Raw genomic sequence first — 24,073 nt, forward strand, 5'->3', positions numbered from 1 at the left:
AAAATTGGTAACTTGATACGTAGCTCGGTACGTGTAAGTATGCTTCACGTTGCGAAACAATATCAAGTAGGTAGGTCAAGTCTCGAATAAGCGACATAAACGATGATTCTCAATTTTACAAACGTGCGATGGGTGCTGGTGGTGTCTCTGTCGGTCCTATAATTCAACTTATCTACGAAAAACAATTTTTTTACCTATAAAGCTATGAACAAAAAGTATTAAATTAAATCAAATCTTTTTTAGAATATTTTAACACTTAATTTATTCTGATTAGAACATAAGCCCGTCAAAGTTATTTTTAACAATATTTTCGTAGAAAACGCGAAGCCTTTAACGAAAAGCTTTACGAGTTATGAAGCTTTAAATTAAATAGAGGGATTACTCGTTTCGGAGAATTGAGACAGGAACGCAAAACCTTAGTTGGATCAGTCTTCTCAATTAATTTTACGACAATTTTCATAAAGACACAGATTGTGAAATAGCGGTCCGCTATGCTATGATCTATGAGAGCATATCACTCGGTCTGTATGTGTGACTAAGTAAAATATGAGCCCCAGTGTGATGAGTAGTTCGGAAATGCATAAAAATATCGATATTAGAATATCTATCTACCACGACGAGTCAGTACGATACCCACAGGAATTTATTTTAATAAATTATTCTCTTCTGGCAATTGATATTCCGGGCCAGGAAAGACAAGTATTTCCTTCCAGTGTATTTCAAACAGTATTTCCTCCAAATTATACGAGCGGCTACTACGAAAACGTTTCTGAGTCTTCATCACCTCGAAAGGCATCCTAATCGACGAACAGTTCGGATTCTGCACCAAGCACTCGTGTATTCAACAGGTACACCGCTTCATGCTGCACATCTTAGTAGGGCATTATATATATTGCCCACGGTGTATCTCCCGAAATGACGTCCTTCGGGATTTTCCCGGAGATGAAATCCCGTCTTATCATCAGGACGGGTACCGGCGAAGGCAGACTTTCGGCGCGCACTGCGGTACCGTATGTCTGGTGTGGCCGGTGTGGTGGAGCTCGATGGGGTTTAGTCGGTAGTTGTTCTGCGGGGCAAGTGCTTCGCGCGCCTTTTTCAAGGCGTAGTCTCTTGCGAGGAATTCGGGGAGGTGGAGGACCTTCTCGTCCCCCTCTTCCTCTCAGGAGGCGCTGGAGTCCGACATAACCCGGTTCGTTACCCCCCCGGACCGGGTATCCGTAAATGGACTCCCCAGCGTTAAAAAAAAAAAAAAAAAAGGGCATTATATATATATAGTCATTTCAATATCATGGGCGCGCCAGACAGTCTCGTGTTCATCATAATTACGAGACTTCTTGTCGAACCATTCGTTTCGATATCGAGTAGAGGGAACTCGCTTTTTCCAGCGACAAATCCCCCAAGTCCCACAAGGCTCGGATCTCCCCGCGCTACTTTTTACCGTTACCCTTATCGTGAATTATACGGCTATCAACGATCTAAATTTATCACCGATACGTAAGTATCTTAAGGTAGCGTCAAAACGCTACTTCCCCAAAGCGGCGTGACAATATAACCCTCTTATCGTGGCTGCCACTATAGTATACATTGTGCACCAAGGGAGAAAAGTTGGACATTTCCTCCCGTGTGTAAAATGGAAGAAATGTCCAACTTTTCTCTCGCGATGCACATACTATTATTTCTCCTACCAGGCCGAAAGTTCGTGGAGTACCGAGCCGGGGTCCAGGGGCGAAGCCCTGGCTGGGGTTAGGGGGGGCAGAGCCACCCCCCCGTTCTCATAAAAAAAACAATTTAACTGTTTTTTTAATTTTTAAATAAACTACTACTAATTGAATATGAACTGTCTGATGAACTCATCTTTCTCTCAATGGCGGAGAATTTTAGGTGCGTGATAGCAGACGTAGACACTCACGCGCATGCGCACTGGGTACAAGGGAGAAAACGTTACACTTTCTTCCCTGTACAGCGGGACGAAAACCGAACTTTCGGCGTAGGTAGGAGAAAAATTACCTTTCCCACCCGCCGTCGCTTGAAACATGTCTTGTCGTAACCCCCGGATCCACACGGTGCTTTTAGGCCGGCGCCCTAGACACAAACTCTCTGCTAAGATCCTCGCAAGATATTCTCCGTGAGATGCCATTCTAATTTAATAATAAATGCGCTTGCAAAGCAGCTTCCTAGTTAAGCCCTGTCTCGCCCACCCGTCCTAATGAAGCTAGCAAGGGCTCTGGTACACCAAAGCACCTCAAACATAAAAATGTATATTATTATTTATCTTCTTCTTGGTTTTATACTCCTACGTGTGCTCAGCGCAGCACATTCTCGTTCTCCTTTCAGGTCAATCGGACATCATCTCTGCACTCATGCTAGCATGCTCTCTGCTTCTCTGGCATACCTTTTTCACACAGTACATCCAAGAATTTTTAAGACCTCATCCTCAGATTACCGTCTATTTTCATACCCAGGGTCTTTTTGGCCACATGGTCATCTTTCGTTGTATATATTTATTGTATGTATTGTAACAATGTACATGGTTGTTAAATAAAATGTATATTGTCGTGATAACTACGTTTTTACGTCAATTAACTACGTTCATACTTTGCCAAAAGATTACCAATTATGAACACTTCTGTTGACTTTACTTTAGTAAAGTTCAGTACAAGCTTTACTTCAGTATAGAGCATATTTTGGGAGACAAATAAACGACGCGTGCTTAACCCGAACCCACGACTTCTTGTTTGGAACATTAGTCAACTAAATTAATTTGTGTTTTTTTTACTAATACTAATACTCTCTCTACTACTACTACTACTACTACTACTACTAGTCATACATTTTCTTTTAAATTTATACGTACCCAGAAATATTCTAAAAGATTCTTCATTATATTTATCAGTAGGACCAGACTAAAGATACAAGAAGTTAAATAAATGTCGCGGGTGGGCAAGGGCGGAAGTCCGGCGATTTCCTCATGACAAAAAAAAAAGGGTCCGACAGTATTGCATGAGTGAATTGTAGTTATTACGAGTGAAATAAACGATTACCTACAAGTTAACAATCATGTGCGCTGGCCCAGGTTCCCGCTTAACACCACGTAAACGACTAGTTCATCGGCAACAGTAATAGACGAATGGATTGGCTGTTTTGAATTTACTGTGAAAAGAGAAGAAACCCAAAATCGAATATTTTTACCGACGCGTAGAGCCTAAAGATTTTATAAAGAAGATGGATTCTTTTAAGTTTTTGCGTCTGCGATACTTTTATGTAACAGGTTATTACCACTCTTTTTTATTTTAATTGAGTTTCTGGTAAAGGCATAGTTTACGTAAACGAACATTATTAGTTATTTAACCTAAAAAACTATTAAGGATTACTTCAATTCTACACAAATTAGACCGTTTTGTAAACAACTACATACTAGGAGATTAGGACGTACAAAAACTGTATTGACGTCATTTAACATTCTTGAAGAATACATTACAGATTAATTATTATTTACATGCTAATCGATCGAAACCGCACTAACCAGGTATAAATTAGAAAACAACAAAATGTTCCGGGATTAGACGCATTCTCTTTATGTAATAGACAGCTTAAAGGTATTTATTTAATTATATGTATGAGCTTAACGTTGTTTTTCTTTGATTCAACGTACCTACACAATCTTATATGATTAGAATTTACCAGGAAACTATAAACGCGAGTAGGTTATATGTCAGACTTGCGTCTAACTGAGTCTCGGCAGCATTAGAAGTTATTAGGAGCTACCAGGATTTCATAAGCGACGAGCAGGTTCGCTGGACAGGTGAGTGGAAAGGCGGGATTAGTCCATGTGTGGAATACAAGTTATCCCTTTTACTATCCCGCTTACTCTGTATCTATGTCCCGCGTGTGTAACAAAGATAGAGTGTTACATCCATGTGGAGAATGTGCTGTATGCATTAATACGCGGTATAGGGATTGTAGTCTGGTATTGAATAAAATTTAAAGAAATGTGGCCCGATTGTATTATTAGCGAGAAGCTGGTTGCAGCGTTAAGAATATTAGTTATGAAAAAAGTAGTTTTGTGTATTTTTCACTGAACACTTCATAGGCCCAGCCGTGGGCACTGTTCATAATTTTGTGATTTCGAGTTTTGTTTCTTTGTCAACAGTATGATTCTCATTTACCCTACACAAGGCTAGAGGATCTTAATGATGATATGTTAAGCAGTTGCCACTAAATCCCGCCATGCGTGCGTGAGTAATATTGTCCAAATTTTCTAATTATTTTTCAGAATAAAACTAGAAATAAACGTAGGGTGACATTGTCCCAACCATCACCATCGCGTAAATACTCTCGAACACAATAAATGAATCATGTTTAAGGCATTACTGGTACGCTTCCACCAGACCTCACAAAACACTTCATTACCACATACGTGGTACGTACATTTGTGCAATTTAATGTTTCAAAGAAAATGATCACGTACATAGGTGCTTGACAAAGGGCAAAAAAATCAAAGTCCAAATCGTTTTCTCAATTTCGATGTCATTGAACATTTTTAGTGATTGTCAAAGGGATCTCCGCGAAGAGCCACAGTCCGTAGGGGAGCCGGCAGAACAAACTGAGCGGGCTTGTGTTTGTTATATCGATGTAGTATGTACCTATACGACTTAACCTCACCTAATCTACCTTAAGAAGGAGGGAGCCTGGAGATCAGTAACACAGGCCTTTGAAACTAGTACAGACTTTTCAGCTCTTTCAAAGGTTTAAAAAATATTATGAAGTTAATTTCTATTTGTATTAGCACCATGCCTATAAGAGAGAAATAAATAAATTATTATTATGAATATAATTATTATTTATTTATATTTATTTAAAATCTTATTAATTACACAAAAATTTTAAAAAATATATTAAAAATACAATTTTTAAAAAACACTATATAAAAATAGATTGCCGCTGATGGCGGTGTCTACGACACAAGCCACCAGTGGTTAGGACTCCAGAGTGAGAAAACTCTTCACAATGCGCGCAGTATCGAGGATAACTGCCTTCTGTATTAGGGCCCCTAACCCAGCTGGATAACGAAAGCTTCTTAAGATGTCGATCGAAACTTTTCGCTATCAAGCCGTGTACCGATACAACTATTGGCACAATGATGGTTGAATCAACATGCCACATGGCGGTAGTCTCGTGGGCCAGGTCTAAATATTTTATTAATTTGTCCTTTTCTGTCTTCACGAGGTTCTCGTCATGAGGAATGGTGACATCAACCAACACTGCTCGACGCGCAGACCGATCTATTATCACAATATCTGATATAGTAAGGAAAGCTTCAAGGTGTATTTCGGAGAACTATCTCCCACTCTAAATTTTCAAAAGCCGCTAAAAATTATAAAAGTGATATTTAGATTTCGAAATGTAAATGAATTAAATAATAAAATGATGAATAATTAATTTAAATGATGACTAATGATTTAAAAGTATGAATGAAAAGATTTTGTGAGTACACGCTTGATTGTCTTAGATGACAGAAGCCAGTTTGCTTCAAGAACATATTCTGACGCGTAGAAAGCACTGTGATGAGAATCGAATGGTGCGTTGCAAAAAGCATCCCTGAAAAAACATTGTGATATATGTAGAGCAAGCGAGCTTTTTATAAATGAGAGAGACTCGTTAACGAGCTCTTTGTATTTCATCGGAGAAGATAAGTTAGTAGATCTGTTAATTATTTTCGTTTGAACTCCGAATATTATCCAACTAATGAAAGTTTTGATGCACCACCAGGTGCGTGTCAGACTGAGCACACTAAAGGCTTTTAAATTTAAAAAGCCGAAAAATTACTAAAGTCTCGAAAGTAATATTTTAGCAGCAAAATCTTTAATGTGTATTATGAGAGCACCTGAGAATTTCTCTGTGTCTCTGTATAACGCTAAGGCAGTTCTTATTTTTTAAAACACAAACTAGCTGACTGTATTTAATATTAGTTCTTAGATTTTTATACACAGATTATACTTTGATTATTTTTTAAGATCTCATTATGAATATTAAAAACGTCATATCTTGTACACAGGTATTTTGTTAATATATTTGTTTACATTTTTGTTAGAGGGACGTCAAGGAGAGGGGAGCCCTCCATGCCGTCTGCCGCATGGCGCCGACACTCGATCGGGTTCGTGATCTGTCATTTTTATTAATTATCTTAATTACTGACGGAATTAATATTAATTTCTTTATAAGCTATACAAGTTACGAGTTATTTTACAAAAAATGAGAGCTATAACAAATTAATTTAACAAAAGTAGTATATGTTATAGTATATAATATAGTAGTAGATTTTTTTGTAATTAAAAGCACCGGAGTAGAGTTCATCTATACTACCTGGAGCCACTGCGGTCATCCACAGTGCGTTTCCAGAGGTCTTTTTTGCCACATACCATCCGGCTTTAGAATGAGCTCTCCTCCACGGTGTTTCCCGAGCGCTATGACATGTCCTTCTTTAAACGAGCCTTGTGGAGAGTATTAAACGGTAGGCAGCGGCTTGGCTCTGCCCCTGGCATTGCTGAAGTCCATGGGCGACGGTAACCACTCACCATCAGGTGGGCCGTATGCTCGTCGGCCTACAAGGGCAATAAAAAAAATGTAAATTATATATATTTAATTTATAAATAATGCTGTGATTACATTGGTGTACCTAAACAGAATTATCTGCCGTGGATAGATACAGATGATGCAAATACATAATCAAACGATTTTCAGTGTCGCCATGTCGTATGGTATTGTAAGGGTGCCTGTCCACCGGAGCGGAGAAACGAAGAAATATTCACTAATAAGCTTGCACAAAATGATATTAAGATTGCAAAATGATTTCGTGCAATCTTATTGATTAATATTTCTCCGTTTCTCCGCTCCGGTGGACAGGCACCCTAAGGTAAGTCTCCGCGAGCATGCTGCTGTCTGTGCGGCGGCTTAGATAGAACAGCGCCCTCTCACAGTACGGGATTCATTGGAAATGAGCAGCAACATTCTCTGAGGGTTATACCGCGGTACTGCGATCGCTTACTGGCGCATACTGGTGTGGGGCGTGTTGTAGCTCGCACGGATATTACCACGAAGCAGTCCTACGATCCGATCCGGTCTTAATGGTGGCTCAGCCGTTAAATAATACAGTCGGTACTGAGGTAATAACAATAATAAACAATAATACAGTCGGTACTGAGCTGTGTACCTATGATGAACTCCCTCACCCGTCTGCGCAATTAAATACAACATAAGTAAACTTGTAATTATTACTATTAAGATCTTTACAGAAAACTCACTAATTTTAAAAGAGTGATATACATATTAATATCAAGAACCGTGAAGCTAATCCACGTCCGCACATTATTGAGTCATCCAGGAAAATGGTTATACAGACGGGGGTACGCAAAAACTTGTCTACGCACACACACGTGCGCACACATACATAGCTGCTGTCCTCGTGAATTCGCACATTGCATAGTCAGCAATCTGAGTCAGCGAAAATAGCTTACTATAGTAATACAACTAAGGTTGGTTTTGCATTATGGTTAACCATACAAGATAAAACCTCCACTGCGTCTCTGCTGGCCTGGTACTATTTGACTCCCACACGTGAAACTTCTGGGATTCGTTTTTTTCTCATGTGTGACTTATTTTGTTCTCTGTCGGATGTTCCATTTGACTACGCGGGAAACAAGGACGGTTAGTGAACAACTGAATTAATAATTATTTATTACTACTAGATGTACAATCGCTTGCACGGGTTATTATTAGTGATGACGCAAGCTTCTGATGAGTTTTCCTTATTTACTATTCACTGAGAAGGCGCTACCTAATCAGTTTCATTATTCTTAAGGCTCATTAGTCAAACAGTAAAAAACCGGTTTATAGGAATGTTAGTCGGAGACTAATAAGAATATTAAGAAGAAATTTGCAAGGTAGGAAATACCTTCACTAAGAAATATTGAATAAGAAATATTCACTAAGAAATATGGAAATTTTCAGAAAAAAATGAACTTACAAGCTACATTGTGTAGCTAGCTAGGTATGGAATGTTCTCTAAGACATTTTGTTTAGTAATTTGTATGTAGTAATATATACTTTGTTCAAGATACAAGAAAAGCAATATCTCATCATTGTTTTAGTACTTCAGACTTTTTATTAATTTAGGGATGAGCGAATGAAAATAATAATTTTGTTACAAAATAATTTCTATCAAAAAAACCATACAGCTGACACAACGTTCATTTTGATTGTTTTGCCTTAAATGATGTACATATAATAGAAAATGGTGATATTGTATGTATTTATTTCTTTCTAATAAATTACTTGAAATATCTGTAGCTATACCATATACCTATACAGACCCGTACTGGTTCATTTTAATGAACACAAGGAAACTAAAATAAATGCGTTAGATTTTAAGTTTGATATAAAAGAGCTTCGCGTTGTAATACTAGGTTCCGCGCTGTTTCTGTTCTCCTGGTAACGTTTGAACCACACACGGCACTTTTGATATGTGAGTGAAGTGTGTGAAATTAATTATATCATCTGTGGTTGTGGTTGTTTGTTGGTTATCAATAAAATAAATAGATGTACATTAATTAATATATGTATATCTCATATACTTAGCTCAGCAGTACAAGATTATCTTTCTGCTTGTTGTTGCGGGTTCGAGAGCTGAGATCCTGCAATTTCGCTCTTACACCTAGGCTTTTTTTTTTTTTGGTCAGGAGGGAATCGCCGGACTTCCGCTCTCCACTGGGGATGAAGGGCGGAGCATGTCAGAGTCGAACTGACTAAAACCTCCTGTCGCTCAACAACCAACGTCTAAACCTCGCATGAGACAGAACTCATGAAGAGGCAAAGGGAGGAAAGTGAAGCGTTTAGTGCGGAGCATATCTCTCCCATCACCCTCCCCCTCGGGACGCCGGATCGGCGGTCGTCGACGCCACGACCACCAGCCCTCTCGGTCGGCAGGCTATCCGAAGCCCAGCTAGATGGCGCCGGTTAGAGTGAGCTATCCTACGGAATACCCTGCTGGACCAGAACCAGCGTGGGTCGAGGATAGCCGGCCTTCCATCATGATTTCTGATGTACCGAACAACGGACATTTTATTTGCACTGGCATTTTCACTGGATTGATGATCATTAAGCTGTTCGAATCGTATTCTGTTCCTACATATAATGTCAGATTTATAATTTATCCGCACTAAAAATTCCACATTACGCAGCAATGCAAAATGTCCGTCCCAACCCTTAGTACGGAATCCATCATTACTTAGCGGGAGGAGTAAGCTGGATGGTGATACCTACCCGTGCTGGTCCACAACCATGCAATACGGGCCCTATCTCTACATATGTATGTATGTATATTTAAATTGCGTGTCTGATTATTGTTTTACAATGCTATTTCTTCTTATAGAGTAACTATTAACGAGAGGAAATTGGTACCTGTCTGCGGGATGTGACACAGTCGCATCCGGCATCATTAGGTATCCAGCCTGACGAGCTTGTGCGGCACAAGGCAAGCTTGGTAGCTACTGCCTAACGTCTTCAAGGTCGTGCTCTCACGCATTCATTTACATTCGGTTGGGAGACTTAATGTGACGATCTAAGTGATATCTGAGTTTACAGTTTACACAAAAGCATATTGTTGCTGTTAAAATCAAAAAAATTTCTGTAAACATTCATTTTAAAGTAGAGTTACAAAATTTAACGTAGATTTGAAAGGTTCCGATTTCTTAGTTTTTAATTTATTTACGTTTCTCTGCTCTGGCTACATAACACGTTAATTAGATGATCAAAAACGACAGTTTCTAATCATCTTTCTCTTCTTCGTTCTTATTCAAAAATCTACTTAGAATATTCTAAGACTAAACTAAGATATTTACCTATCTTGAAAGATCTGCTAGTATAATAATATGTATATTTCAAAAAATGTTAGCACATTTCACAGATTGAACGAGCTCTTTACACGTGCGGTGTTAGACAAGGACAGGGTAATGACCGGTTGCCGTGAAAGCTGGTCACTTTCACTGACAACCTTGGGTTGCCAGCCACGTAACACCAACGTCACACTTGTTTGTGTGTTTCGTAATACGAAATCAGTTTTTTAATCTTTCATTATTTGACATTGTACGTTGTTTTTTGCGACTCCTGGTCTGCTATTAAAATCCAATGCGATTTTTTTTACTTCGAATTTGTAAAGTTGTAAACAATGTAAATAATTTCAACAGAACTATAGAAATTTTCAGAATTATAAAATCAGTTAAGCAAAAAGTGACTTTATTCCAAGAACATAGTGATATGTATGTTCAATTAAGTTAACCGTGGCTACTTTACTATTTCTAGTTTCACATAAAAAAAAATATGACATTTATTTTTATTTTTTTATTGCTTAGATGGATGGACGAGCTTACAGCCCACCTGGTGTTAAGTGGTTACTGGAGCCCATAGACATCTACAACGTAAATGCGCCACCCACCTCGAGATATAAGTTCTAAGGTCTCAGTATAGTTACAACGTCTACCCCCACCCTTCGAACCGAAACGCATTACTGCTTTACGGCGGAAATAGGCGGGGTGGTGGTACCTACCCGTGCGGACTCCCAAGAGGTCCTACCACCAGTGATTACGCAAATTATAATTTTTGCGGGTTTGATTTTTATTACACGATGTTATTCCTTCACCGTGGAAGTCAATCGTGAACATTTGTTGAGTAAGTATTTCATTAGAAAAATTGGTACCCGCCTGCGGGATTCGAACACCGGTGCATCGCTAGATATGAATGCACCAGATGTCTTATCCTTTAGGCCACGACGACTTCGAAATTACCCGCAAGTAAATTACTAGCAAATTAATATAAATCAAACTTGCAAAAACTATGAGTCCGGATGGGTAGGTACCACCACCCTGCCTATTTTTGCTGTGAAGCAGGAATACGTTTGGGTTTGAAGGGTGGAGAGGCCATGGTAAAAAATATAAAATACTGTAAAAACTGAGAATTTATGTCTTAAGGCAGATGCCAGCTACTTGTGCCTTGTTGATGTCTAGGGGGCCGTGAGCTCGTCCACACATCTAAGCAATAAGAAAAATATTCACAGAGCACAACGCGACGCACTTGCTGTTCAAATAGGAACACATGATTGTCCTGTGCACAACACGCAAGACGACGCCACCCACCCGCAGCTAGGGAGTTGACTCAAGATACATAATATGAAACTATATACTGCCAGAAAACTATGCATATACTGCCAGCTCGGACGGATGAATGGAGGAGTAGGGACAGTAACCAATAAAACTATATACATTAGTACTGAAATGACTTGGTAAAAGTCCATCAGTACGGCTAATGGTATTAGCTAATGAAACAGACCTCGACTGCGGATACAGTTCACAAGCAAATAACTCGATGAGTACAAATAATTTCCTGTCCGTTTTGAGGTCATGCACATATTTTATAGAGATTAGTATCAGCATCGGGAATGTCTGGTAGATTGCCGTGACACCGACTCAGGATCTCCCATGGTAATTGATATTAAACAATAATTACCATTTATTGGTAACATATCTTGGGCTGCATGATTTTTCTATTATTGTAGTTATACCGCCGTGCCACTGCTAGCCTAGTTCAGATAAAGGCAAAGTACACTAGTGGTGTGTTGTATGCCCGCACGGGTATATAACACCATCCTGCCTATCTCTTTCACGAAGCGGTGTAGCATTCCGATCTGAAGAGTAGGATAGCCGTTATATAATACCAATGAGAATTTGATCTGATCTTTCCATGTGGGTGACGAAGTTCATGTTGTATCGCACTAAGCACAAAACAACAGGTGAGTCGTAAGCTCGTCGCCAGTTTGATTAATAAAAGTAAAACAAATGTCTATCGCAGCTTTCAAGCTACAATATATTACCGCGAATATCTCGCAGTGGTCGCAGGAGGTTCGCAGACAGCGCAACGGAAGTTACTAGTAGCTATGAAATTTTATGATATTTGCAGGATGAAAACGTTTTTGCAACTTAATGGGTAATAGATAATGTCTCGGCGAAGGACTCCATTGAACTTACTGGCCCCGAGTGATAGGGATCTCAAGAAGCAGATCACGTACTGAAGCTGTTACAATTTCCTTAATGGATTCTTAAGGTACTTAGGAATATTATTATTCAGGTTTTAAAGATGGCGGCTCTTATCGTTAAACAAGAATAAATGGTTTTGTGAGAGTAATTTGAAAAACTGAAATGTTAATATGAAAAGAACGTTTTGCAATTGATAGAACATTTATTGATACTTTATTATTAACTTTCTGTTCCTTATTCCACGTGCCTTCCTTCCTTATGTGTACTATGTGGATATACCTACACCATTAGATGTACTCACCCATGATATATGTAGTTTAATATTATACTAACATGGCTTACGTCTTTTTCCGAAGGTCATTAGTCCGTCATCGCAGGTTATGACTCCCTCATAAAACACTTGTAGAAGCAGAATCTTTACTTTGCTTTCTTACAGTTCAGATGGGAAATATGCAGTATAGTAAGCCGATGCTTATCAACTAAACCAGAGAGCGTCGGGAATTGTAGAGTTAACACAAGACATCAAACGGTAACGGTATAGAAGAACGGCAGAAACAAACATAGAATATATATTTCGGGCATAGAAAATTATAAATAACACATTGACGAAAAGCATGTTGCTTGACAACGCCGCGACTATGAACGAATATGAACAAAATTGACGAAAATTGAAATATTATAGAATTTAGACATTGTGGCCACGAGATGACAGACGTTCTTGAACTGTAGCCGGGTGAGCCGGGCTGTGCACACGAAATGCTTATACATATATCAGTTGTCCGTGATCAAACCCAATTATATTTCGCGTGTTTGTGTTTCGTAGCGTAAAAGGATTTACCTTACAAACTATGCAGTAAAAGTTTTTTTTATAGCTTTGATGGGTGGAAGAGCTCAAGGCCCACCTGGTGCCAAGTGGGTACCACTTAAATGCCGCCGCCCTCCGCGAGACATGAGTTCTAATGTCTCAGTTTTACAGTAAAACGGCTGCCCCACCCTTCAAACCAAACCGCATTACTGCTTCACGGCAGAAATAGGTGGGGTGGTGGTACCTACCCTTGCGGACTCACAATACGTCCTACGACCAGTAATTACAAAAGTTATAATTTTACGGATATGATTTTTATTACACCATGGAAGTAAATCGTGAAAATTTTATAAGTACATATTTCACTAGAAAAATTAGTACCCGCCTGCAAAATTTGAACACCGTTGCATCGTTTGACACGAATGCACAGGGCGTCTTTTCCTTTACGCCACGACGACTTAGTAAAAGTAAACGACTCAGTAAAAGTAGTTTTGATCGTAATGTTTAAATTTTAAAACTAATTACAGTTATCCAAATGAGACTAGCACGCCTACATATTAATCTAAACATCAAAAATAAAAAGGATAGATAGTGTAGATCCTGTGGTTGCTGATGGTCCGACGTCAGTCCCGCCGACCCTGACGCTGTCTCGATTACCAGTTCCGCGAGAGAATCACGGTAACGACTTAGCATCAGGTCAGCCTCGGAGTCATATCCATACAATTAAAGGGATTTGAATTCCATTGTAATTACAATAATAATATCGATCGGAATGTGCTGACGTCAAAATGTTACAGTAGAATTCCGCATTGTGTTATAGGTCCGTCTGAATTTTTTTACTCTTATTAGTTCTGAGAAGAATGACGTAACTTTTGTAGGTAGAGATATGGCAGCTCATTTGAACCTTGTACACATCGCGGAGGCGCGCTCGAGGCTGGCGAATGTTAATGTAACGAGACGACACGCGTCCTCACTAATGTGCAGCTTGGTCTACTGCTCTACCTAGTATTTCTCCTAAGAATATTATCCATGAAATATCCATGAAATATTTCGCTATGAACCGTTTATCGAGGCTATTCGTATTTGTGATCGTTCATTGAACGCGGAATCTGTCACGCCGCTAATGACGTACACGGACATACTTACATGTTACAATCAATGATTTGACAAGTATCATGGTCTGAGATTTGATTTAAGCAAGTTGTAAGGGAGGAAGCCAAGTATGAGCGATAGTCGATTTAGAAGATCATGCAACGCGAATCCAACACCCTCCAATCCCTACAATCCCGCTTTTGCAGGTTAGCCGTCGGGGCTCCGTGGTTCGTGAGGAACGTTGACCTACACGACGACCTGGGCCTTGAATCAATCCAGAAATACATGAAGTCAGCGTCGGAACGGTATTTCGATAAGGCTATGCGTCATGATAATCGCCTTATCGTTGCTGCCGCTGACTACTCACCGAATCCTGATCATGCAGGAGCCAGTCACCGTCGACGCCCTAGACACGTCCTTACGGATCCATCAGATCCAATAACCTCTGCATTAGATGCCTTCAGCTCTAATACTAGGAGCAGGCTTAGGGACCCCAGTAACCGTACTCGTCGAACTCGACAAAGAGGTCGACGTGCAACCTAGCCCATGCATCAGCCCGCTGAGTTTCTCGCCGGATCTTCTCAGCGGGTCGCGATTCCGATCCGGTAGTAGATTCATACGCGAAGCAATTGCTCTTGAGTTGTTAGGTCTCCTTCGGAGGCGCTCGGGCAGCTGTTAGCAAATCCCACCCCTCCTGGCTGAGCCTTTGCTCGCCCACCTGTCCTGGTGAAACTGGAAAGGCCTTCGGGCCACCAGTAATCTCTCAAACATAAAAAAAAAAAAAAAAAAACGCGAATCCACCCAGCTATAACTAAGTATAGCTAGCATCGCCTCGCCGCATTCGTACCAGGTTGTGGGTTCCAGGCGCTATGTAATTTTTCGGTAGCATTGAGAGAGTACACTTGTTTGTGACACACACAGTCACAGATCGAGAGAACTGCATTCTATGTTTTGTAAATTGAAGTTGTTTTTTTTCGGTCGATTCATTCTCTTAACATTTTCTTAACATTTTACTAAAAATCTCTCGAAGGACTGATCGTTAAAGCTAAATGCTTCTACACGGTTGAAGAAGAAGCTTTCACGTTCCTTTTCGTAGGCAAATTAGAATAATAAGGGTAGTCTCAAAAAAGCGCCCAGCATTCTCGTACTGGCATTTGAAGATCCTCTCGAGCCGAGATCGACGATGAACTCTTACCTACGAGTAGAGATGATAGGTTCTAGGGGTTAGCACAAGTTGTGTTCCACACGGGTGCGGCTCAGAATACTCTACCATTAATTCCAAGTTTTCTTGCTTTTCTGTCAACTTAATATAATAAATAGTAAACGACTTACTCAGAACAAGACATCCCGCTACCGTGAGCCATACTCCCATAGACATGATCACAGTAATCGTTTGACCGCCGGAGTCAGTGTCCTTGGCTTGCGTCGCTTCATTTGTGAGGGCCGCTACACGCTACACATGCACTGTGTGTCTCTCCTACACTTGTACACTTCACTTTCTATACACTTCAACTCGATTTAAATCTGAAACAAACGAAATAAGTTCAAGGCACTTTTGCTAAAAATGTTAAACATGTGGTATATTTCAAATTAGCGAGAGTATCTTACATACGAAATTGCCGCTTACTATATGTATATAGAAAGTATATAAGTAATATGTATATAGAAAGTTAATTTTTTTTCTGAATATTTTTTATTTTCATCAATTAAAATATTTACTCGTATCGATGTGTCTCTACCAGCGTAGTGGTAATTTTTTAATGAGCTTCGTGAAGAAATCAGGTTAATAAAGTTGTCCAAACATTGGAAAAGTAGAAATCTCTCTCTCTCTTCGATCGGTTCCTCACTGCTGAGGATCGTGACTCCGTCCGATTTCGTCAACCAACTGTCTCCATCGATCCCGCCCTGCAGCCCGGTGGAGTGCGTCGCTGATAGGTATCCCCAGTTCCTCCGCTATTTGGTCCGACCATCGTTTGGGACCTCTACCCCTAGGCCTTTTTCCCTCTATTTTACCGGTCACCACAAAGTAGAAATATATCGTCATAAGTTCTAGTGAGTATCTACGTCGAATGACTAAAACTTCCAAGCCTGGTATTTGTTGCTTCCAGTTACATTTTCGTGTAGGAGTAGAAAGATTAACAAAGGCTGACCGAAAATTCGCATTCTTCTCCAATATTGTACAAGCTCCTCACAGTACACGCCCGCAATAAGTTTGGTGTCATTTGGTAAGAAGTTGTGATGAATTATACCGGCACTACACTACCAAACAGTGTCCATAACTTTTTTGGGGGTAAATTTTCATTTGAGGCATTGCCTGGGTGCTGAACCATGGTCTAACCAAAACCTACTCGACACTTTAAAAAAGGGTAAAACGATCTCATTTATTTGTCAAAAATGTTTTGTTCTTTTGTAATTTATTTTATTCAAATAACAAGAGGCAAGACAAAAAATATGTTTATTACATTACCAAAAATGTGATTTCAACAGTCGATTCGTTTTTTTTTTATTTAACTTAAATATTAATGTGTATAAATTTCATCAAATTGTGTGAACTTCATAAATATAAAAAAGGAAAAAAAAGTATCGAAGGGTAAGGGCCCGTGGACACGGGCCTAGTGGCTTTGTTATGAGAACAAATAGGTATCACCATCTTGAATCTTCATTCTGGTATGATGAGAAAGTTGATTGCCTAGTTCGAAAGACAGATCATCACTCTAATGTAATTGAGAGTTCAACTTCATGTCACTGACACGTTGCGGTGTACTCGTAGTCCGCTACCATCCGGCGAGCTGGTTCGACCATTTACGTTAAAAATAAATATGTTTTTAAACACTAAACTCGTCATTATTTTCCAGACCACCGTTTCTTCGTGTTACTTTCCAAATATTCCGCAACGATGTCTCGACGAAACTCGGAAATTCTAATTTCCAGTCAAATATCAGGAATGCACTTTGAATTTCCGCTGGATTCGGTCCGCTCAACAATTCTATCTACCTTTGGATGCTTGTGTAATACCACTTTATTCCCACTTTACTGACACTGACAATGTCCACACATTAATAACTGCTAACGGGGTCACTGTCAGTACTAATGAATACACTTAGATTTTTCATTATATTTTTCTATAGAAAGAACTAGTAACTATTCTGTTAACGCTTACAGTAGACACGAATCCCTGACTTAGCTCGACTTGAAGTCAAAGTCTCAATGTTTTAATAATATTTCTCGACGTGTGAATTGTGTTCTCCGACCTTTAAAATAGAACGCCTGATTGACTACGTTGAGCCAAATTCAGGCAGGACGATGGTCCCGAAATGCAGAGCTAATGGTTCAATTAGAAACCAGCCGTAATGAGACTCATTAACGTGGTCCACGGATGAGCGTGATGGTGGCCGATGGACCAGTTGACCACCGGAGTGGTAACACGCGGACTTCACACCGTGCTGCACATCTGGTACAATGAGTACCACTTTACACAAAATATGCGGTACATGTTGAGTTTCAAGCGCTCTCTACTAGATTATGGAGACCCAATAAACACACGCTTAAAAGTCAAATTTATAATTAGTAGCTTTCCGTTTGAAACTTCGCTCGCGTGGACTACACTAGGCCGCGCGGGTCTCGTGCTCACCGGTTGGATGAAAGGTAGCCTAGATTCTTTCTCGGGGCTCAAATTATTTTTATACCGAATTTCGACAAAATCTGTATTGGAGGCGAAACAACGCAGGCAATCCATTTATAGCGTTACAAAATACTAAACAAGTACACGCTTGTCGCGAGGCCGTTGGCTTCATACGAACTCGTGCACAATTCATTACGAACACATACAATAGGTGAGTTATTAAATTCGCAACCAACATATTTACTTGGGAAGACATCGCCAAGTCAAAATGCACTCTGATTCGGTAAGCATAAGTATAGTTTTTCTGATATCAAGAATCTAATTCCGATCAAAGAACTCTGGCTACAATTGAATCATAGAAATATAATTAAGCGTTGTGTACATTTTTATCTACTTAGCACTCAAGTAGTGTTGTGGTACTATATTTACTATAGGAATCTATATATACCTATACACTTAGTCATTTACAATTATTATTATTATGGTCTAAGTTTACATTAGTGATTTTGGTCGGATTACAAGCACGGTAGGCAGCGGCTTGGCTCTGCCCCTGGCATTGCTGAAGTCCATGGGCGATGGTAACCACTCACCATCAGGTGGGCCATATGCTCGTCTGCCTACAAGGGCAATAAAAAAAAAACAAGGCGAACTCTAGTCAATTAAAATTTTAATTGAATAATTTTAATATGAACTTATTGTGTTTTAATAATTAAAGACACATGCTATATAAATAAGCTTTTAGATTTAATTACTTACTGTGTAAATGAGCTTCACGGTCTACGCTCTTTTAATGGTAAGTAAAACCCGTGAGTACTCTTCTTCTCTTAACTTTCTAATTTTTTTATGTAGATAGCCGAGCTTATAACCCACCAGGTGCTAAGTGGATACCGAAGCCCATAGACATCTACAATGTAACTGCCGCCACCCATCTCGAGACATGAGTTCTAAGTCTCAATTTTACAATTCAACGGCTGCCCCACCTTTGAAGCAGAAACACATTGCTGCTTGACGCCAAATAGGCGGTTGATGGTACCTACCCGTGCGGACTCACAAGATGGCTTAGCACCAGTAAGAAACAGTCCTCAGAGAACAATGTTGTAATTGCTTTGCTTGTCTGTGTCGCTAGGAGCTGCGTGGCCGACATCAACCCTCCGGTAAGTGATCGACTCGCACGACAGCTGGGACTAGTAGAATTAAAAGCAATGCGATGCAAACAGTCAATATGGTGCGGATTGAATTGCTCAGAGATCAAACTCGCCCTTCAGACTACAACGTGTGGTTGCTTCACGCTACGAATGTGCCCTGCCTACCCTGTACCTACTCAAGTAGGAATATTGGCGGTGGCCGAGGTCACAAACCCGTAACTTCTGAGAAATGTGATTAATAGCTGTGCAGAATATCATTACTGAGCTCACTCGGCTACAAGGTCACCTGCCTCATAAAGGACCCACAGCAGATACAGTGTGAGTTATGGTTTTACACCAGAACGTTATAATAATAGTAAATTTTGTAAAGAATTTGACGCAAGGTGCACGTGAAAGTGACGCAACGTGACCGACGAATTAGAAAGTGTACGATTGAAAGAAATCGCCTCTCATTACTCGCGTAGAAAGTTTAATTGATGACACTATACTTATAAAAGAGATGTAAACTAGCCAATATCATTATGATCCATCAGCTACTCGATACAAAATCGATTCGTGTCAACGATAATTTCAATTAAATCGATTCGTTTATTCTTAATGCCTTTTGAGTTTGGTTTTAGTTGTATTACAGGTTAAACGATTAACTTATTAAATATTCTGTTGAACAGTTCAAAGAGTTTTGAAAAATATGGATTTTGTGACGATTTAAAACTATTTACAACTACCAATGGAGCTTAATTTTCTTTATATTTTTCGTTATTGACACTTTTTCTAAACTAATTTTATATGGTATTTGATTGCATAACATTATAAGAATTTACCAAGCCCATTTAAAAAAATTCAAAACCTGTGATGACCTCAGTGAAAAATAATTAAAGGTATTGTTTCACCGTACCTTTTATTTTACAATCCAATTACCGTCCATCACACTACAACACATCACTTCACTGATATTTATAACACTTTTATTTATAATTAAACCACTGACATATCCTTCGAAGCCTCCGCAGCGACTGCGCGCACGCATCCAACCGATGTCTCTATTCTCCCACTCCAAATAACATTGAGCAACCGAGTTGGAACTTTAATGCTCAGAAAACAATGTTTCTTATTAATTGATATTTATATTGGGTATTCGATTAGCATAAGCGTCGGAGAACAGAAGACTGTTAGATCAATAACAAGTATTAGTTACTTACGGATGTTCTTGTGTCTTTGATTATTTGTGTCCTTGGTTCGAATATTTTGTTGCGGTTAACTTTAATTACGTAAACATTTAATACACAGTATTTATGTTTGCGAAGCTAAAAGCTTGATTATCATACTGAAAGCTCATCGAAATTATTCTTATCTCTCTATCTACTGAGCATTGGAAACTGTCACATCTGAAGTATTACCAATCTAGGTTAAATTTAGTCCAGATCTAATTAATATGTTTTAGCGGCGGCTTGTAGACAAGTTTTTTTTTTTTCTTTTTCTTTTTATTGATGCACAAAACAAATTACAACCAAAGAAATTATAAGTTTAAATGTTTAACATAACAATCTGGATTGCAATTCAAAACAGGTGCATACAGAAAAAAAATTACAACTGAACAGATGCCTAAATGCCATGTATACATACTTACATACGCTCACACTCACACACACACACAACCGCACGCACACACACTCACACAAATATGTAATTTACTATCTGATTAAATTAGATGTCCACGCATCGAACGCGTGGACAACAGCGGCGGGAGACGCGGCGGACGGGGGGGCGCATCAGCTGATCGCGATCGCCGACAGACTCGATCAACAGCGGACGTTTCGACCGCACATAAGAATTTAATGTTAATCTCCAAATTTATAAAGTACATATTAATTATTATAAAGCGAGTTGTATTATTGGAGTTTTATTAACATTAGTGGCGACCGTGACAGGACACGAACCTGCAATCTTCGGATAGACACAATACTTTGGTTCATAAAGATAGTATGATTACGTATTTAGAACAAAGTGCAAATAGTCAACAAAATGAACCGGTTACGTTATCAGCTACGACGATGACTCATACGTTGTTGTGTACGGCGCAGGTAATAATAGTTAATGAGTTGAAAAATAAAAAGGTTAAGGCACGAGCATTATTGGACACTGGTAGTCAATCGTCATTTCTGACCGAAGCTATGAGAGAGAAGTTAGGGTTCAATGAGAATTCTAGTGAAACCTTAAAGGTTTGTGGTCTTAATAATATTAAAACTAACATTTTAGGAAAGTGTGTCGTTCAGATTAAATCTTGTTTATCGACATTTAGTACTCCAGTCTCTTGTTTACTAGTGCCAACGATAACAGGTATTTTACCCAGTGTCGAAATAGACGTTTGCGAATTAGATATTCCATGTGGTATACAACTAGCAGATCCAAGGTTCTTCCAGCCTTCCAATATAGATATGCTGTTAGGAGCTGACGTATTTTGGAACATTATTGGGACAAATCAAATTAAGTTAGGGTCTAATAAACCTACTTTGCAAGAATCACAATTAGGGTGGTTAATAGCCGGCCCACTCAGTATCAGTCAATCCAACTCGGAGGTCTATTGTTATTTCAATCAGTTTTCAAACTTAGATAATTCCCTGAAAAAGTTTTGGGAGATTGAAGAACTACCTTCAGAGACAAAAACATACTCATTAGAGGAACAGTTTTGTGAAATTGACTTTATAGAAAATACCACCCGCTTATGCGACGGTCGGTTTTGTGTCCGTATGCCCTTAAAGGAACCCGAAACTAGTCTTGGTGATTCATATTATATGGCTAGAAAACGTTTCTTAAATTTAGAATTAAAATTAAATAAAAATCCGAAACTTAAGGAGTCATACACTAAATTTATTGATGAATATAAGGAATTAGGTCACCTAAGTGAAGTAGATCGCCCAAGGTTTGGCAATTACCTTCCGCATCACTGTGTGCTTCGCGAGAACAGTGAAACGACGAAATTGAGAGTAGTGTTTGATGCCTCAGCCAAAACATCATCTGGGAAGTCGTTAAATGACATACAGGCTGTAGGTCCAGTAGTGCAGTCTGATTTATTCTCAATTTTGTTACGTTTTCGCGGTCACCGATTTGTTCTCTTAGGGGATATAGAGAAAATGTACCGACAAACGGCCTTGCATGAATCTCAACGTCACCTTCAGTTAATTTTGTGGAGGGATTCATCTCTTAGTACGGAACCAAACAAGAACGATAATTTAAAGATTCTACAATTAAATACAGTTACGTATGGGTTGGCCAGCGCTCCGTTTTTGAGCACCAGATGTTTATTACAATTAGCTAAGGAGTGTACTGACGACACTATCGCGAACATAATAAAAAATGATTTTTATATTGACGACCTGAATACAGGTGCGAATAGTCAAAATGAATTACAGCACATTTATGTAAATGTTAAGAGAATTTTGGATTCAGCATGTTTTCCCTTAAAAAAAATTCGTACTAACTGTTTGCAGGCGCTCGATTGTGATGATACTGTATTCGACGCGGTAGATTTGACTAAAGAATCCAGCGTGCTAGGTTTGAATTATTCTCCAAAACTAGACATTATTCAATTTCCTTCGAAAGTGGAATCATCACCGCAAATTGTTACAAAGAAAATCGTAATAGCTACTATTTGTAAAATATTTGATCCGTTGGGATTAATTTGTGCATGCATTATTAAAACTAAAATATTTTTACAGCAATTATGGGTCATTAAATTAAATTGGGATGACCCCATACCACAAAATCTATTAGATACGTGGTTAAAATTTATTTCTAATTTGCACTACATTGCTAATATTAAAATTAGCAGAAATGTTCTTTGCAATACCCCCATGTCAATAGAATTGCATTGTTTCGTCGATGCGTCACAGAAAGCATATGCCGCATGTGTATACTTACGGTCAATAAATGACGAAAACGAGATTACTGTTAGACTTTTATGCGCAAAGGCACGAGTTGCACCCTTAAAACCTATTACTATACCAAAATTGGAATTACTCGGTACTTTGCTGGGAGCTAGATTATGTGATAAAGTTATACAGTCATTACGATTTAACATAACTTACAAAACTATTTGGACAGATTCGACAGTTGTCTTAGGATGGTTAAGAACTGATGTAAGAAATCTAAAAATGTTTGTTTGCAATAGGGTTAATGAAATCAACGAGTTAACAAGTACTTTTGAACACAGACATGTACCTACGAATATGAACCCAGCTGACTTGGCCTCAAGGGGGGTCGAACCCCATGACCTTTTGTCTTCCTCTTTGTGGTGGGAAGGTCCTTCTTTCCTGAAGAAGGAACGTTTAGAATGGCCACAGAATTCTTTCGTAGTTCAAAACTTACCTGAGTTAAAGGTACATTCGTTGATAGCTGCAGTAGACAATTCTGATGACGGTAGTTTATTTATAGATTTCAAAAGGTACTCCAGTTTGAATAAATTAAGTAGAACATTTGCGTATGTGTTACGTTTTGTTAACAATTGCAATAAAAACAAACATAAATATTCAGGTCCTATAAACTCAGATGAAATAAATGATTCAGTGATGCTACTTATAAAAAAATGTCAATTGCAATCGTTTTCATTTGAAATTGGGTTACTCAAGCAAGGAAAACAACTGCCACAAAAGAACAAATTGCTGCAGTTGACTCCTTTTGTAGATTCAAACGATATAGTTTGTGTGGGTGGTCGTTTAGGAAACTCAAATTATAATTTCGATAAGAAGCACCCTATAATATTAGATTCAAAACATCATTTTACCAAGTTATTAATGATTAATGAACATATACGGTTGTTTCACGCAGGTCAACAGCTGCTGTTAGCGTCAGTGCGTGATAAGTACTGGCCTATTGGCGGAAGATGTTTAGCACGGCAAGTAGTTAGACAATGTATTGTTTGCGTTCGCCTACGAGCGAATACGATGCAGCCAATAATGGGTCATTTACCTGAAGCGCGTACGAATGCTTGCTTTCCTTTTTACTCGTGTGGAGTTGACTTTGCTGGACCTTTCATGATTAGTAACCGAAAAGGTCGTGGTAACCGTATTACTAAATGCTATTTATGTTTATTTGTTTGCCTCAGTACAAAGGCAATACATTTAGAATTGGTGAGTGAACTGAGTACTCAAGCTTTTATTTTATGCCTAAGGCGTTTTATATCACGTAGAGGTAAATGTCATGAGATTTTTTGCGACAACGGCAGGAATTTTGTGGGTGCAAACAATGAACTAGGTAGGTTGCTTAGATCCAGCCGTCAGACTGTTAGTGACTATGCTACTTCTGAAGGAATCAGATTTGTATTTAGCCC

The 24,073-nt window shown here is 39.0% G+C and overlaps 1 protein-coding gene across 4 annotated transcripts in view; it reads right to left on the minus strand.

The window, feature by feature from the left end:
* The window catches only part of LOC101745512 (tyrosine kinase receptor Cad96Ca), a 67,851-nt gene that overhangs the window by 20,376 nt on the left and 23,402 nt on the right, over window positions 1-24,073 (minus strand). For 2 of the 4 annotated variants that reach the window (XM_038012773.2, XM_038012771.2), the window contains exons 1-2: window positions 19,643-19,908; window positions 15,313-15,504 (exon numbers count right to left, since the gene is read on the minus strand). In XM_038012773.2, coding sequence (XP_037868701.1) covers window positions 15,313-15,358 — 46 coding nt within the window. In that variant the 5' untranslated portion in view covers window positions 15,359-15,504; window positions 19,643-19,908. Of the gene's footprint in view, window positions 1-15,312; window positions 15,505-19,642; window positions 19,909-24,073 lie in introns of those variants that run through there. The other 2 variants (XM_038012772.2, XM_062669990.1) reach the window with 1 other exon arrangement.

This window comes from Bombyx mori, chromosome 9 (genome assembly GCF_030269925.1).
Source record: "Bombyx mori chromosome 9, ASM3026992v2".
NCBI classification, from domain to species: Eukaryota; Metazoa; Arthropoda; class Insecta; order Lepidoptera; family Bombycidae; genus Bombyx; species Bombyx mori.